Source organism: Condylura cristata, unplaced genomic scaffold (genome assembly GCF_000260355.1).
Source record: "Condylura cristata isolate star-nosed mole 26May11 unplaced genomic scaffold, ConCri1.0 scaffold00014, whole genome shotgun sequence".
Taxonomy (NCBI): Eukaryota; Metazoa; Chordata; class Mammalia; order Eulipotyphla; family Talpidae; genus Condylura; species Condylura cristata.
In genome coordinates, this window is record NW_004567115.1 from 31,616,769 (window position 1) to 31,635,602 (window position 18,834).

Sequence of the window (18,834 nt, forward strand, 5' to 3'; positions counted from 1 at the left end):
GCAAGCTACTGCCAGCCACTATCTGACACGCTCGATCCCCTGCCAGGGAGCTGACCCACATGGCGCAGTAAACCTTTCCTGTCTCACCCGCTTGCTGCCTTCGGCAGTGCATTTCAGTAGAGCTGCCTGTTCTGCTCCCCACTCTGTCTCTGGTGAATCCTCTCACCCCCTGCACCTGTGGCCTACACCCTACCTCTTATATGCATAAATAAATAAAATAAATCTTTAGAGAAAAATTTAAAAAGATTTCAACATAAGATCTGGATAAAAGTAAAGCTTCAGAAGAGATTTTTAGCTTATTTTGCGGTATTTAATGAATGTAACAGAATTTGCTGGTAATCTATTCAACAACAAAACCTTAGCTGTAGTATGGTTTTTGATTAATAACGTTTGTTGAAGGTAAAGTGACAGATTTGTATGATTTCAAGATGAAAATTCAGTAACATTTTTGCTTTGAACCATGCCAAAACAGTAAAAACTTTGAAATAACAAAACCAGACCAGGTTAAATATCTGAAAGTAAACAGGCCAGAGCAATACAGTCATCTGAAATTACTGAATGTGATATTTTTCTATAATTTTCACCTTGGCCAATAACTAAAATAAACATTTACTTTGAAAGGTCCATCAACTCTGATAACATGGTTGCCAACAGTGTGTGTGTCTAGAACTTTCATTTAGGGAACATACAACACACCTTTAGCTAGCTATTAAATGAGTTACCCAGTATTTTATGTCCACTGTTAACCATCCGGACTGATTTCTTCCTATGTCTACATATATTTATGTATTTATATTACATACAGTTACAAATCTGTATTTACTATCCAGAAACTCTGGAAAGTACATTCAGTTTTCATTTACCAAATTCAAAATACTGAAGCTTTAATGGCAAATTATGGAAGTCATCATTTCCTCCTTTGAGAACTATATTGAGGACAAAAGGCATTAACTCAACAAAGCTATTTTGTGTCAACATTTCCACAATATATGTTTCAGTATACCATGAACTAGTGATCTAAAAAAACTATTCATTCCAATTAACAAAATATTTTTAATAAAAAATTCTGTCAATGGGCCTTCCCTGGTGGTGCAGAGGGTTGGAGCACAGCACTGTTAAGTTGGCCAAGATTGCTTCAGTGAGTTTGATCCCCAGTCCCACAGGTGACCCCCACAGTGCAACAGACCTCTCCTGACCTGCCTGCTGTTCCTCAGCTGTGTACTTCATCAGTCTGCCTGTTCTGCTTCCACTCAGTCTCTGGTGAATCCTCTCACCACCCCTGTACCTCTGGCCTATACCCCAGTTCTGTATGCATAAATAAAATCTTAAAAAAAAAAATTCTGCTCAAAAGGTTACATTCACTTCATTTATTATCAGAAAGGTTTAAGAGTGCTCATAATATATCCAAATAGAAAATTACTTACCTTAAAAATATGTACTCTGCAAAAGTTCACACTCCATGTAGATTACTGAAGATTAAGTTTCCTGAACAAATTAGGATTGTCCAGATATTGAACTTATTATATTCAACAAATAGCCAAACTCTCACACCTTATTATTTGCTAATCCAGGGCTCCCAGGATTCACCACTAAACAAAGACTAAAATAGGTAAGTTAAGATAAATCTGCTGAAAGCACTCTCATTCAAAGAACTTAAGGTTATTGAAGGGTAACTTCTAGCTCGCCAGATAATTATATCCAAAACCGTTCCCTAAGTATTTCTGAGTAAGTGTAGCAACAGTTCACACTCAGTTTCGCTATCTGGCTAGTCAGTCAGGCTTAGAGTGTGGCTGCAACATAGGGGTAGACTTTTCCTGGCACTGTGGCAACTTTTCGAGTTTCCCTATCTCTTGCTCATTAAATAAAATGTCCAGGACGCTAAAAAGCTCTCATTATCACCCATGTGGCCAAACTACCTTAGGTTAAAAGGAGTACTTTCATGGGCTCTCCCTGGTGGTGCAATGCGTTAAAGCACATTATGAAGCTCTCCAAAGCTACTGCAGCAAGAGTTCAAACCCCAGCCAGAGAGCTGACCCACATGGCTCAGCAGACTTCTCCTGACCCACCTGCTGCTCCACTCAGCAGTGTATTTCAGTCGATCTGTTCTGCTCCCCACTCTGTCTCTCGTGAATCCTCTTCCCCACCACACCTCTGGCCTGTACCCCAGTTCTGTAAGCATAAATAAATAAATCTTAAAAAAAAAAAAAAAAAGAGTGCTTCCAAGGAAGGAGACATCTAACTGGTATTCAGTTTTCAGTATCATCCTGAACGTGGGTCAGACTGGGGTAAAGGCTAGGTATGTTCTCACCCTAGTACAAAAGTAATTCAGGAAGTGGCAGAAAGGAAGTCTGGAGAGTTGAGGGAGGAGTATGAAAAGGCAGAAGAATCAGGGGTCTAATGTTAGGCCTAAGAGTGTACAGCAATTCCTAAAAGACAGTATTCTCAAGACAATTCAACACTTAGTTTAAGATGATTAACATTTTGGAAATACTGCTGATGATCAAATGACACAGAGAACTTCCTAAAAGCTCTTACCTTGAAACACCTCAAACATTAATTTTTCAATGTGGAAATCAAAAAAGCCTGGAATCTAACCTGCCAACAACCAGCTGAACAATTATCGAAAATATCTCATTTTCTTAAAGCCAAAGCATGCTCTGTCAAGTTTCCCAAAAATACGCCAGTAAAGAGTACCACCAGAAACACACTGGTAAGTGTCTCAAGTGAACAAACCTTGCTACAACTTCAAATAATCTAACATTTGATTTTATAATGTATTTTAATGTTTGTCATGACTGGGTCATACCTGAGATTAAAAGAACTTCTTTTTTTGAAATAAGCCAGAAAGAAAAGGAAAAATATCGAATGGTTTCAGTCATAGCAGGAATATAACGGACCAGGCAATAAAATAACAATGAACAGCTATATACCAAAGGCATTTTATGGGGGTGGAGCGGGGAATGGGATCAAAAACAGTGGGAGTAGGGAAATGCACTGGACTATGGTGATGGCACACGATTTGGTGATGGGAAGCCCACGGGGATTACAACTGAGATGGAAAAAGGCACAAAATGATATAAAAATAAACTATTATTTTTTTAAAAAAACATTATTTAAAAAAATCAAAAACTTATAAAAAAAATTGTTCCATCTTTCCAAAAAAAAATTTATTCCATCTTTCCAATGTCTCCTGAGATGCTTTTTCAATGTTATTTGTTAAGAATTTAGGGATGGAGTCTAGTGGCACAAAGGGTTAAGGGGGTTAGGAGTCAGCATTATTCAAGCTATTCGCAGCCCCCTAGGCATGAATTCCATCCCAGCCCAGGAAGCTGACTCACGTGGTTCAGCAGACCTCTCCAGTCTCTGCTGCTCCCCTGCTCCCCTCAGCAGTGTGTTTCTGCTAATCTGCCTGTTCAACTCCCTCTTCTCTCTAGTGATTCTTCTCACCCCCCTGTACCTCTGGCCTAACACCCCAGTTTTATTAGCATAAATAAAAGTAAGTCTTTAAAAAACTTAAATACAACAAAAACAGTTTAACACCTGTTTTCAACTTTATAATTACTTAGTTTTAATATAATGTATATGTAAATCTCCAACATGGAATGACAAGTGAACAGTACTTTCTAAACTCAGATGACCACCTATTTTAATATGGGCCATCTTCACAGAGCACTATTCTATAAAACATATTTTAGAGAAAGAAAAAAAAACCTCTCACTATATATATTCTTTCTGGGTTCTTAATACTTGTTTAAATACAAAATCACATAACACTTTCTCTAGAAGAGGACTTTTTTTCCCCCACAAACATAAATGTTTGTCTTTAAATACTTAATTCAATCCTGTAAAGGCTAGATCATATTCATATGACATCCTCCTTCCAAAAAGCTACCATGAGTACCTTATCATGAGGACATAGAATGAACACTTCAAGTTTTGTAGAAGTGAAATACTCCTTTGTCTTGGGTGTATGTTAAAACAGGCAGAAACTCTTCCTTGGTGCTCCAGCAACAGTTTCCTTGTCCTCTGGTCCAGTCTGAATGAAAGGAAGACGCTGGCATGCATAATTTTATTGTTTATCTTACATTGAACCCCAAACAAAATTATGTACCTGATTAATTCAAAAGGTCTTATTAGATAAAAGCCAGCAACCTGAGACAAAATTGGTATGAGAAAAACATGTCATGTTCTTAAATATTAACATCAGCTAAAATATTGAGAAATGCTTGTATAAGTCTAGGACTGTCTTTTTATAGTACTTTTATGGATGTTATAAAGACGGGCAGAAACTGGAGGCAGAAGTTGTACTCCAGTCCTTGGCTCTTCTTGGTTAAAGGTTTGGCAATACTTTGCATGTGTCAAGTGGATGATAAACTTGTCTGAAAAATAAATCTGATTGGTCTCTTCACAACTCTGTAACAGATGATACAGCTGTAGGTGTGCATATGTACGCCATGAGCAGTTTCCCTGATCTCAGAAGTGGTTTTCTAACAATCAAATGAGATACAAATGTTCAAACTTCATCTAAACTACCCGAGACAGCAAGACCTAGATCAAGAACAGAAGCTTCCTCTTCAGGGCTGTGGGAAGCCAAGATTCCTTATACTGATGAGCAGGTCTGAGCAGAGGAGAGCAACATGGCATCTGAGTGGAACCTGATTTGAAAACATGGTAAACTGAGTTTCTTCCTCCCATGGTTATGTTATAGAATTCTAAAATACTTCAACAAATTCCTGGTGCTTTTCCATCTTAAAGTAGCTTATATTTTATAGCCCCAATGACCTGCAAAAATGGCTGCAACAGCCCATCTACATCTTTATCTGATATGTTCATCCTACCCCCAGCCCCCGTAGGAAAGCTACTTACAGGGAAATTCCATTTCTCTAAAAGCTACACATACTAAGTCACAATGGTAAATAAAACGGGTTACAGAGAGTACTTAGAAACTGGCAAGGGAACAGCAGTCCATTACCACTCCAAAATTCATTCACCTTCATCCATTTTCACTGACAGAGACAACATGAGTGAGATCAAACATGAAGAATAAGTGAGGCAAAGGTAAAAGCAAGTCGATCTGTCTGAATGTGGGCAATGGTGCTTTGATTACATGTGTACAAATTCTCAGGCCCTTTTAAATTATCCCAACTCAGCTGTTAAAACTGCAGGGTTTTGCTGTAGAGAACTCAGATGTGATGTAGTGACCCCAGTGACTCTTCACAACACTGCATGTCAAGGCTGAGAACACTTTCTAATTCATTTAAACTGCACACAGTACTTTAACAGAACAAGTAGTTTATTATTCCCACTCAGTAGTTCCTGGGGGCTTTGATGTTAAGTCATACATAATTCGAGAAATACCAGGAATCTTCTTAATCTCAGTGACCATCTTTAACACCACCTGTTATAAAACAAAGATTATCAATAGAAGAGCCAGGACCCACGCATGAATCCAACAGATCTAGAAAGCTTACATTTGAAATGAAAAAATGTGAACTCTCCATACTATTTCCTCAATGTACAAGGGATTATCTGACTAGTTCTATGTAGTGAACCTATTTCCTTCATAGATTTAAGTAACTTCAACTCAGTACACTCAAAGACGAGTCAGCAAATGTTTATTACGAGTCCATAGTAAGTGCTCAGAAATGCTGATGCAATCTGATATTGCTATGGCTTCTGAGCATATTATTTTATGTGTTTATGTCAATAATTCACACCTTACACTTTAAACACAGAACTCTGAGACCACTGCTGTGGCACACGATGCCCCTATAGTAATATTGCCAACAAGGAGAGGGAGGCCTCACTTGACAGGTCATAGAATTGGCAAGTTGGCACCAAAGAGAAAACAGACTCTACATCACATTACCCAGTCAGCTGTCTGGCTATAGCCAGAGCCTTGCATTTCTGAAGCAGTGGTCCAACAAGTAGTCTCATTTGCTACTACGCAAAGAGTCCCATAACCATCCATTGGTGGAGGGTAAAAGGAGGGGTAGATAGTGATTAAAATTCAAGTGGTAGTAGATAGCATTAAGCAATTCATGGGTGCCTGGCTATAATGTCATCAAATTGCAACCCTCTTGCTAATAAATATTCCTTCACTTCTAGGGTTTTCTTTTTTGTTGGAAGAGTACTATTTATAAAGTAGAAGTTGGCAAGACTCAATAACACTGTAAGTTAGAGTTACACAGTAATCAGATAAATCAGATAAATTTAAGGCCCTTATTAGTTTAAACCACCATGCAGAGATTAAAAAAATAATAAAGAACAACCCCACAATAATACCAATAATAAAAGCAATCCCACAAATACCAACATTTTCATAGTCTATTCCATTTACCTTATTACAAAATTATGAGACTGAAAATATGCGTGAGACATATAATGATAGATAGATAGAAAGAATAGATAGAATAGATAGTAAAATAGATAGATTAGATAGATAGATACCTAGGTAGATACATACATAGATAGATAGATACATAGATAGATAGAGATTACCTCTACAGGGATTTCATTGCCAGGTGTTGCAGGTATACCAGTCATGAAATCACTGGTAATAAAGGTTCGAATGACCACAGATCTCTGGCAGGAAGGCTGTTTCTGAAGAGGGTCCCGATCAAAATGTAATGGTGTCAATATCACTGGCATCTGGCTGATTTTTCCAGCATACCCTACAGACAGCAAATTAACATGTAAAAACAATCACCACACCACAGAAAAGCACAGTGACCGAGCTCACTTAAATCCTCCCAGACAACACCTAACACGACATACACAGTAGGACAGTCATCGTGCAATGTTTGCAACTACTTTCACTAACACTATAAATTCAGTCACAAATACAAATAACTTGATAACTGACATGTGACAGTAGTGTAATCATATACACACACAGTCAGTTTCTGATTATGGTAGCTATGTACTATACTGCAAACACGGAATTAACAAATACTAACTGCTGCCCCAGGAGAAACTGTTCGGTTCCTACAAGCCACTGGTCACCCATTTTTATCCACTGACCAGTATGTAATCTTGTTTTATGTATGCTCTGTTTAAAGACACCTTATTTATTATGGATTGACATTCAATCTAAGTTCAGGCACTATAATTCATGCCTGAACAAAGCTTATCGAACCCATGTATTTCTCCATAAGGCACATCACAGGCTTCTTGTGCTTAGGAACATTAGACAGCTCCTCAGTTCTCAATGTGAGGCCATTTTCCACTGTGAAATCAACAAAATGCAAACAATACTGCCCAAGGTGACTACAAAAAGGGACACTATTTATGAGAGAACTGAACCAAAAAGCAATGTATCACCTCAGTCAACCTCAGCCAAAGTTGTACAAGTTGAGATGTTCCAATTTTCTGTCACTCTACACATGTCCACATAGGACAATAAAGGTGATCAAGATTTATATACAAGGCAGCATCACAGGACTACTTACATAATTAAATAACAGAAACAAAATCACCTAAAACATAAAAGTATATTCTCCTACCAGAATCATACACTGTCAATTTTCTAAAATCTAATGCCAGCAAACAGTGATAAACAAAATGATTAACATACCAGACTCCCTGAGAATGTTGTGGGCCTCAAAATCAGCTTGACGTAAAGTACTGAGCACCCCTGTCGTCAAAAAAGTGGGAGTAACATCTGTAGGAGGTTCTTTTACTGGTGGGCCAAATATATAGACAACTCTAGAACAGGAAGGTAAAATTTTAGAGAAATTACATTTTAGTATAAGAAGCAAAACATACAGAATAACATTCTTTCCATTTATTCCTCAGTCCCTCTCCTATCTACTGCAAATCCCCAACTAGTTAAGACAGGATGTGAGAGTAAAGAAGGTTCTATGTACCTTCCTCAAAGTATATCCTCTAGACACACAGGATCAAGCACTCTCAGGCTATCACCAGTCACAGCAACATGAGTTCGATCCCTGGCCAGGGAGATGATCCACATAGCAGAGCAAACCTCTCCTGGCCTGCCTGCTGCTCCCCTCGGCAGTATACTTCGTTGATCTGCCTGTTCTGCTCCCCACTCTGTCTCTAGTGAATCCTCTCATAACCCACACCTCCAGCTTGTACCCAGGTTCTGTGTACATACATACATCTTTAAAACTAACAGTATATTCTCTTGGCATCACAAAATGTGCAAAGATAGATGTCATGATCACAATTCTCCTTTCATGGAACAGTGCTAGGTTGAAGTTTCCCCAAAACTTCATGCCCATCAAGAATCTGTGGGTGGAAATGGTTCATGCAGACACAGTCAAAATAAGTTAAGGCGATACTGGATGAGGTGGCATCACTCCAGTAGCTGGTGCTCATCAAGAAGGGGGAAATTTGGAAACAGACACATACAGAGGGAAGAGGGCCACCGAAGCCAGCGGTGACTGGAGCTGCACCGCCACAGCCAAGGACTGGCAGCAAACTAGGAAGCTAGGAAAAGCGAAGGAGCTCCTAGGAAGCCTTCAAGAGTATGCGTGGCCTTGCGGCTCTGCAGACACCTCGATTTCAGACTCGTACCCTTCAGAAATGCGAGAGAATACATTTCTGGAGTTCTTTTGGGGTGCTTTTTGTTTGTTTAGCTTCTGTTGTTTTTAAGTCCCTAGATGAGGTGATCTGTTAGGGTGTTCTAGGAAATAAATACACATGAACTTGGAGAAACACTGAATTATTAAAAAGAAAAGGTTGTCTGATGAAAGACTTCAGAAACTATGCTAATATGCAGCAGAAATATCAATATGAGGTTACAGTGAACTTCCCAAACTTACCTGATCATTCAACTTTTTTTTTCACACTGGGAAACTTGGATCCCAAAGAGAGATTCTCATTGCCAGTTTACTAAAAATGACACCAAAACTGGACTTGATGTACTACTTCCTTCCGAAATGACTCACTAATGCTTTAAGGAAATGTCTGTCTCAAAGAAAGACCCCATCCGGTGCTAATGAAAGTACTGTTTGGAACACAGCTTGGAAGAAATTAGAATTGTAATTACAACTCAAGGGGCATTTGTCACTGTCTTGAGGGAGGTCACTTTCACAATCTTCAGCAGAAAACAGAGGACAGTCAGAGCAGAGACAGGAATGCCACGTCTCTCCCGCTCCACCTCCAGCCAGCAGGCACCAGCCCTACCTGTCTACAGCATCAAATAAAAACACCACTACTCTTCATTTTCTCCTTCCAACATAATGAGCAGGAAGAAAGGCTTTGTTGCATGCACAGAAAATTGCCTGTCTTCTAAACAATATAGTTTTTAAGTTCGTAAGTGATCCTGAAGCGAAAAAGTAATTAGACAAAATGCCATGAACTTATGAACTTGCCTTATCACAGTTCTTTTTCTTACCAAAGAAAAGTGACTAGACAATGTACACAGAAAGGCCATCTCCCACACATAGAGGATATGGAAACTTCAACAGTCCCTTTCTGTACAAAGATCCCACCTTAAAAATTCCATCTTAGGTACCACCTCACATCAGTAAGAATGACACATCTTAAAACAACTAGCAACAACAAATGTTGGCAAAGATGTGGAGAAAAAGGAACTCTCTTGCACTGCTAGTAGGAATGCAAACTAGTACAACCACTATGGAAAACTGTTTGAAGGTTTCTCAAACTGCTAAAAATGGAGCTTCCAGGTGAACCAGCAATCCCACTCCTAGGTATTTACCCAAGACACAGAAACACTGATTCAAAATCACACCTGCACCCCCATGTTTATTGCTGCCTTATTTACAATAGGAAAGACATGGAATCAACCCAAATGCCCCAAAGTAGACTGGATTTTAAAAAATGTGCTGGCCCTCCCTGGTGGCGCAGCGGGTTAAAGCACTGCACTACAAAGCTTAAGCCACTTCGGCATGAGATCGATTCCCGCCTGCCCCGGAGGTGACCACATGGCGCGGCAGACCTCTCCTGACCCGCCCGCTGCTCCCCTCAGCAGTGAACTTCGTCGATCTGCCTGTTCTGCTCCCCACTCTGTCTCTGGTGAATCCTCTCACCCTCTGCATCTCTGGCCTATACCCCAGTTCTATATGAATAAATAAATAAAATCTTTAAAAAAAAAAATGTGCTACACAGGACATTTTATTGGGGTGGAGTGGGGAATGGAATCAAAAATGGGTGAATTGGTGGTGGGAAGCCCACAGGACTACAACTGAAATGGGAAAAGGCACAAAAAGATGTAAAAGTAAACTATTATAATTTTTTAAAAGAATTAAATTTATTTTCAATGCATGATGGAATATTATTCAGTGGTCAGAAAAGATAAACTGGATGGAGCCTTTTGCAGCAACTAGATGGAGCTGGAAGGGATCATGCTTAGTGAAATAAGCAAGAAAATAAAAAAGAAAAATACCGGATGGTTTCACTCATAGCAGGAACATAAAGGGATGAGGTGGGGGAAATAATAATAATGAACAGCTATATACCAGTGATATTTTATGGGGGTGGAGTGGGGAAAGGGATGAAAAACGAGGAGGGTGAGAGCACTGGACTACGTTGATGCCACATGGGTGACTTAGTGATGGGATGTCCACGGGGATTACAACTGAGATGGGAAAAGGCACAAAATGATATAAAAATAAACTATTATGCTAAAAAAAAAATTCCATGTTAGAAAAAAGAAAGTGGCAAAAAAGGCAATTTCCCCCCCAAATGTTTAAATTCAAATCCCCACAAAGGACCCTGGCAAAGAAATCTAAAATTCATCAACACTCTTGAAAGGTTTGCAAGAAGTCATACTTAAAATTCTATTTTTTTTCAGTGTTTATCATATTTTTCTTTTTTGGGGAGGGGGAAGGAAAAAAGGGTTGGGAAAGGAGAGAAAAAAGGAGTGAAGTATGGAAGAAAGCATGGTAAAATGGACAAAGTCTAAATAAAAGTGAGTATGAAAGAAAAAATTGCAACTAAGAATGTTGTGATGCAAAACATTAACCATATACATGTAATGAAATCAGAGAGTCCAACCTGGGGAATTTTCTGTATGAACCACAAAGTATGTGTGGGTATTAACATTCCTCAGAACATGAATTATGAATCATTGTTTTAAGCAACACAATGGACAATTACAAATTGGACATTTAAGACAGTAATAATTCATTTTGGGGTATTTTAAAGATGCCTGCAGTTAAAACCACTTTCCCTGGGCCTCTGTCTCACAGGCCCGCCCAGCAGGCAGCTATATACCTAGAACATGCAGGAAGATGAACAGGATCAGCTAAGTTCTTAAATTTAGACAAATGTGAGTAAACCAAAACCTCAAGAATTCATTTTGGCTAACTGTTTCACACATGCTATAAATGTGTATAACTAACTCTAGAAATTAATGTACAAACAAAACCTGGATCTGAAAAACTAAATACCAAATAAATTAGACTTTAATATACTTTTTAAAAAAAATATCTGGCATATACCTCTCTCTTTGAGTTCCCTTGAGAGAAGGGTGATGATGTGATAATTATTCCCCTGGAATTATGATAATTGAATTCACCAATTTGCTATTGGTAATTCTACAATCTATGCTACTTTTTTTTTTTTTTTTTAGTATTTCCTTCTGGAATAAAACATGATACCAAAAAAATCAAGATAGTGTAAGCCATTTATACTATCTGGAGGTTAAAAGCTGTCATGAACATTTTATACGAAAATAAAACCCTTCATATTTCTTGATGGAACAACCAAAATTTTTTTGATAAGCAGCATTACAGTAAAAGAACAAAATACAGGTACCCCTGAATGTTATGCTCTACTGTGACCTACACTTGAGCATTCTGGTATTCCAATCCTGGCATGACCTTAAAAAACACATCTCTTCTTTATACCACCACCTCACCTTGCAGAACATACCTGTTAATGTTGTGACACATCCGAGGTATAAGCCTAGCCAGGAAAATAAGAGAGTCCCAGTCAGGCTCATCTTTACTTGAGATCCCACAGACATAACTATAGGAACGACAGTCACCCTGAAAATAAAGGTACAATAGACAATTTTTAATCTTTTATAAAAATAAGTATTAGGTTGGAAATTATTTCATGCACTGTGACATCATTACTACTGATGTAATAACAAATACATGTTTGAATAAAAGTACCAGGACTTCGCTAATGATAAACCTGAAAATAAAGTCCTATATCAGTCCAGTATAAAGTATGATGATACTTTCCAGGATTTGTTCAGTATATGCCAGAGGTACATTAAGCTTTTTCCAACTTTGAATAGCCAGAACACTTAATTTGATAGACATGACCTGCCCATGTTTATCAAGCAAATAAAAAGGATTATCAAGTCAAAGATAAAAATAATCTCATAGGCCCTCCCTGGTGGCACAGCAGGTTAAAGCACAGTACTGAGAAGCTAAAGCCACTTCCGCATGAGTTCAATTCCCGCCTGCCTCGGAGGTGACCGCATGGCGTGGCAGACCTCTCCTGACCCGCCCGCTGCTCCCCTCAGCAGTGTACTTCGTCGATCTGCCTGTTCTGCTCCCCACTCTGTCTCTTGTGAAGCCTCTCGCTGCCCCTGAGCCTCTTGCCTGTACCCAGTTCTGTATGCACAAATAAATAAATCTTTAAAAAAAAATCTCATAAACATTTACTTACCAGTTTCTTTAAAACTGATCTAAAAGTAACATTTGCTAATAATACTGACTGCCTTTTTCACTGTCTTGTTTCATTCAAGTAACTTGATTTTTTTAAAAAAAATCTTACTGAGCTGAAAAGCAATTTTGAAAGATTCATTGAAATTTGAGAAATTGAAAATAGATTAAATAGACCTGTTAGGGAAATGGCTAAATGCATGGAATATAAGGTATGGAAACATAACAAATTCAAGGTATTCAGTTGAAAGAATAATCTACTAGTACTGGTGAGAGAAGATAAGAAATTCATGGCTTTCAGTTAAAAGAAAGAAAGTAACAACGAGCATTTATAATTTTCTTTTTCCAGTAAGTGCTTCTGGAAAGACATACAGCACTTAAAGGGGGAATAAGGACAGAGAGCATTCTTTTTCAAATATGCTACATCTTAACTTTTAAAGTATGCTTCTTTTGATACTCAGAATATAAACTGGCTTCCATGATCTCAGCTTCAAAAGTCTGAGACTAGAATAACATTAGAAATCCAAAATTGGGTCCTTCCTTGTGGCACAATGGGTTAAAGCACAGCACTATGAAGCTATCGCAGCTACTGTAGCGTAAGTTCCATCCCTTTTCAGGGGGCTGGGCCATGGTGCAGACCTCTCCTGTCTCACCCCCTGCTCTCCTCAGCTGTATATTTCAGTACATCTGCGTGTTCTGCTCCTCACTCTGTCTTTGGTGAATCCTCTCACACTCCCGCACTTCTGGCCTATATCCCAAGTGTTGTATGCATATCAGTCATTAAAAAAGATAATAATAAAAATAAAATTTTATTTTGATAGTAATAGTAAGAAATAAAATGAGATTTTAAAAGCTCATCCAACAAATTACCTCAAATATCTGTCATGACATTATCACCTTTATTTCAACAGAAATTAAGTTTCACATATAGCCTTGAAAATGGGGGTGGGGTGACAAACTATTTCTATGATTGAAATAGCTGGCCTGCCATTTGAGGAATTAAAATACTTTAAATTTTTCTCATCACCATCCCTTATATTACCTTGCCCCTTTCTTTGTCCTCACCCATGCTTAAGCTCACAGCCTTCAAGGCATTGATGTCTGCACATTTTTAAAAGTATTTTATTTAATTCTCCATACATAAATATCTATTATTTATATTATCCTGACATGCTTTTACTACACATAATTTCCTCAAAACTCCCTCCATTTTGCTGTCAATGGCTGCATTTCATCTTTCCTTATGGCTGAATAATATTCTACAATGTGAATACACTACACATTAGATCCGTCATTCATTAACTGGCAGACATGCTTCCATGTCCTACCAATTACAAATAGTGCTACAATAGGTATTGTAGAGCATTTATGTACTGATGGGTCCATAATCTCTTGATAACCCAGAGTATTACTGATGGGTCATATACTAGTTCCATCTTTAGTTTATTAAAGTAAATACAGATCACTTTCCATAGTGACTTCGTCAGTTTATATTACTACCAACAGTGTAACAGCATTCTTTCTCTGTATTCTCTCCAACCCTTACTGTGGGGGTGTTCTTAATGTGCACTGTCAAGGTGTGAGGTACCTTATTACAATTGTAACCACAGCCCTCACTGGAGATAACAATGAACACCTTTTTATATAGTTTTATATAGTTTTTGGCCTTCTGGAACACGTTTTATAAAGTATTTGGCCTTCTGGAAATCCTGTTTGGTAAACTATGTGTCCACATCTACTACCCATTTATTAATGTAGTTGCTTATCTTTTGTTGAATTTGTAAGCTTTTCTATATCTTGGGTAGTAATGACTTATTGATTATATATTGTGTGAATATTTTCTCCCATGCAATAGGATGACTTTAATTTTATATGTCTTTTGCACAATGTAAAAACTTTTTACCCTTAACATGGTTTTGGTATAAAGGTAATGATGGTACCATAAAATGTATTAGAGAACAATAAAAAAAAACAGTATATTAGAGAACATTCCCTCTTCTTGTATTTTGAACAATATATGCATTAGTCTTTCTTTGAAAGTTTGATAAAAATCATTTGTAAAGCTATCTGGTCCTGTTTTGGGGATAATTTTTAATTATTCTACGCCCATGCTTGTGATCAGTTTGTTCAATTCTTTGTTTCTTCTTGACACAGTCCTAGCAAACTATACTGATGTAGAAACTTGCCAGTTGTCTCCAGATTTTCAAACTTATTACCATTTAGTTGTTCAGGAGTAATCTCTCAGGATCATCCCTTTATTTCAAGTTGCATTAGTTGGAGTATTAGACTGTTTGCTTGGAATTTTTCTTGCTTCTTAATGTGGGTCTGTATTAAAATTGCCTTTTTTCGTAAGAGCTTTCACTGTATCCCATATTCTGCTATCTTGTATCTTCATTTTCATTAGTCTTCATTCAAGGTACTACTTGATTTAATTTTTATTCACATTTAACCTGTTGAACAGCTTACTATTTATAGTTTCCATGTGTTTATGGTTTTTTCTGTTCATGTTTTTATAGTTGATTTCTACCATTATGACATTATGATCAAAGAATGTTCAGTATAACTTCAATCTTTGTAGTTTTACTGATAACTGGTTTATATCCCACATATGGTCTTTTCCCAAAACTCTTCAATATTCACTTGAGAAAAACATGTATGCAGGGATTTTTGGGGTGGAATAATCAGCAGCAATCTATTATGCCTTTTATCTGACCTCATTTAAAACTAGTTTTATTCTTTAGTCTTTTTAATCTGTCCACAGCTGTAAGTGGAAGTATTAAAATCCCCTATTACTTAGTTATTGCCAGTCTCTCTCTATAGCGCTCCTTTATTGACTTGTATTTTGGTGCTCCATTATTTGGTGTATATATAATCCACAGTGTTACTTCTTCTTGTTGTACTAGACCTATAATAATAAAATAATACCCATCTCTATTTAATATGACTACTTCTGGATTTTCTTCCATCCTTTATCTCTAACTCCATGCTTGTCTTTGTTGGCAAATTAGGTTTCTTATAAACAACAGAAGGCTACACTTTTGATTTGAAGTCCACTCAGCCATGAGACAGACAGACAGACAGACAGACACACACACACACACACACACACACACACACACACACACACAAAGGCTCTACTGTGATTAGTGCATGATGAGTTGTTTGTTTTGGACAAAATGGTCTCTGACTCATTTTGCTGGGTCATACTGTTAGCCTCTTCCTCCATGTTATAATACAGGTGTCTGTCACCACTGTCTTTGTCGTTCTGTTGCTTTATATAAATATTTTTTTTATGTGTGGCTTGGTTTTGATAAATATTTTGCTTTTCAATGAAGCTCCTCACTCTTCTTTCTATATTTAATATTGTAGGGTAAAAGACCCTAGGGCTGGAAATCTTAAATGTGTCAAGTCATTCCCTTTTTGCTTGCAGTGCTTCTACTAAAAAATCTGTAGATGTTTCTAGTATTCTGAACTTGTCGTTGGCTTTCAACAGTTTTATTATAAGGTGTTTTAGTGTATATTAGTCTGGTATTATTTTCTTTGGAATTCAGGATCTCGTGGATCACAATGTCTCGTTCACTTCCAAAACAAAGGTGGTTTATTTCTTTACACAAATCTGTACCTTTTTCCTCTTCTGTGAGTCCCACGATACAGATATTATTTCTCTTCAGGTTATCCCAAAGCACTCTTACGGTTTTCATTTTTTTTTAACTTCTTTCTCTTTGTTGTTCTATTTTGTATGCTCCTTGACACTGTGCTTTGGAGCTCACTAAATCTCTCCACTACTTCTGGAGGTTTGCTATTGAGACCTTCTGCTGTTTTTTACTTTGGTTATAGTGGTTTTTTTTTGTTTGTTTGTTTGTTTTTAATTTTAGTGTCTCACAGGGGCTTATTCCTGTCATAAAGGAAAGGGCCCTTCATCAAATGTATACAATCCACTGCTATCTACATAGCTGCAATTTACAGCCAGGTATGTGCTCCATCTTCCATGCACTCCAACTATAGCTGGTCAGTGATGGTGACAGGCAGGCAGGGGACAGAAGATCCCAAAGGTTTGCTTCTTTAACCAGTACTCCTGATTTTATAAATGATTATGCCCATCAAGCCAAACTCCTAGTAAACCTAGGTACAGCAGGACTTCATGGGGATCCAAACTTTTCAATAGGGTCTTACAGGCTCAGGCTACTCCAACACACAGGGTCAATGATTCAGAAAGGCCACCACCCGCCCAGCTATAGTGTTTTTTAAAGATCCATTATTCTGGTTGTAACTACCTCACGTTATCTCAGCCTTTGTTCCTGTTTTACATCATCTATTGTTTTTGAGGCTCATGAGCATTGTTGTTAACTGTTACCTTGAAGTCACCTTCAGGAATACTCTGCAGTTCTGCTAGAATGAGATTTCTCTCAGGTTTTTGCGCCAGCATTTGTGATATATTCCTCTGTCTCTTCATTTTTAATTTTTATGGATTGTAATAGGGATAGATTTTCAAATTGTTGCCTTAGTACTTGTTGAAGTGATCAGAAAACTGTTATCAGCAAAGGGTAATAGGCAGAAGGGAATGAAAATATTTTAATTTAAAAGTAACAATAAATTTTTATTACATTATTTACAGACAGGTATGTGACTTCAGGAGAAGGAATTTAAACTGATGATTTAGATTCTATATTCAGGGGAAAGAGTATAATTAAGTTTTAGATAAATAACCTCTAGAACAGCTAATTTCTTTCTACATATAATTTTACTATAAGAGGACATTATCCAACTGGCACTCATACCATTTTGAGATGAATTTTTGACACATTTTCTAATGTACACTTAAGTACATACTGAACTACACAGTACACAACAGAAAAAAAACTCTCCTCCCTACCCTCTCCTAAGTTTTCTCCAGAGACTGTTATGAATAACATTTTTAAACTGACAACTATCTTATCCTCACATCCTTTTACAACTGGAAAGGCAAAATAAAACAGAAAATGTGAGTTATACATTATCACTGCTAAGAGAGGACCTTTTGTAGAGACAGAGAACACAGTTTAAAGAATACACAAGCAAAGAATAAGACCTAAAAGGAGTAGTATGTTCATTTGGGGGCCTTCTTACAGTTAAAGAATTCTAAAGCCACAGTGTAACTTACCTGCACACCAACAGTTTTAATTGGCAGCAGGAAGGCATTCAGTGAATGCAGACTTGTAATTTGCATCAGCTTCTCCTGATCCTCTTCTGTTGTGCAAGCTTTGACTCTTTGTAGTAGGGTATGTGGCTGTGAAAACAAGAGACAATTGTTAAGGTATCCAATATAAGGCATCCATCCCTTTGGTATCTATAACTCTACATAGCTACGCTTACTGATTGTAACTGATCCTATCTGGCATCTCTGACTCATGTATACTATGCAATATATCAAAATTTCATTCCAAGAGCTAGGACTATAAGCTGCCAAACATCAGAATAAGACATACAAATTAGAGGATTACACACCTCGAGACTTTAACAGAATCACTAGCAAGGGACACACATCATGTGAGTCAAACCTTGTACTTTTGTCAAAATAATATGTTCCATCCTCAAGTCAGCTTAAATTAATTTAGCTCCATTTGCTTTTTTTACTTTGTATTTCCGTTCTTTTTCTTTTACTTCACTTTTTTTTTTTTTTTAATTTAGATTGATTATTTGACTGAAGTACACTGCTGAGGGGAGCAGCGAGAAGGTCAGGAGAGGTCTGCCATGCCATGTGAGTCACCTCCCTAGCCAGGGATCAAATTCATGCTGCAATGGCTGAGGATTGCTTCATACTACAGAGCTTTAACATGTTGAGCCACTAGGGAGGGCCCTTACTTCACAACTTTTTAACTAGTTTGACAATCTGTGTCTTAGCTAACATATTAGTACTTAATTGTGGGTTAATGGTATGATGAGATTTCATTCAACCACTTTATTCGGTAATTTCTACTTGTTCCACATTTTAGATATTTTTTTTCTACTCTCTTACATTATTCTGAACTGATCATTATTCCCAATTTTATTTCCCTATTATGGGTTTTAAATTTAAAAACCAACTTCAATTGCTTAGCATTTTCCTGTAAGCGTTAACATAGATATTTAACAAAAGATACATTCTAAATTTCTGGCAAACAATGTAAACACCTCTGAAGACTTTAATGCTAATCAATACCCTTGTATGTACATATTGTTGTAATTTCTTAATTGAGCACCCAAAATT

General features: G+C 37.4%; 1 protein-coding gene across 1 annotated transcript in view; it reads right to left on the reverse strand.

The window, feature by feature from the left end:
- Window positions 1-5,275: 5,275 nt before the first annotated feature.
- GMPS (guanine monphosphate synthase) overlaps window positions 5,276-18,834 on the reverse strand; it is a 52,061-nt gene continuing 38,502 nt past the window's right edge. Inside the window, exons 12-16 of the mRNA XM_004682323.2 lie at window positions 17,749-17,874; window positions 11,863-11,978; window positions 7,577-7,707; window positions 6,502-6,674; window positions 5,276-5,398 (exon numbers count right to left, since the gene is read on the reverse strand). Of these exons, the coding sequence (XP_004682380.1) occupies window positions 5,297-5,398; window positions 6,502-6,674; window positions 7,577-7,707; window positions 11,863-11,978; window positions 17,749-17,874 (648 nt within the window). The 3' untranslated portion in view covers window positions 5,276-5,296. The remainder of the gene's footprint in view (window positions 5,399-6,501; window positions 6,675-7,576; window positions 7,708-11,862; window positions 11,979-17,748; window positions 17,875-18,834) is intronic.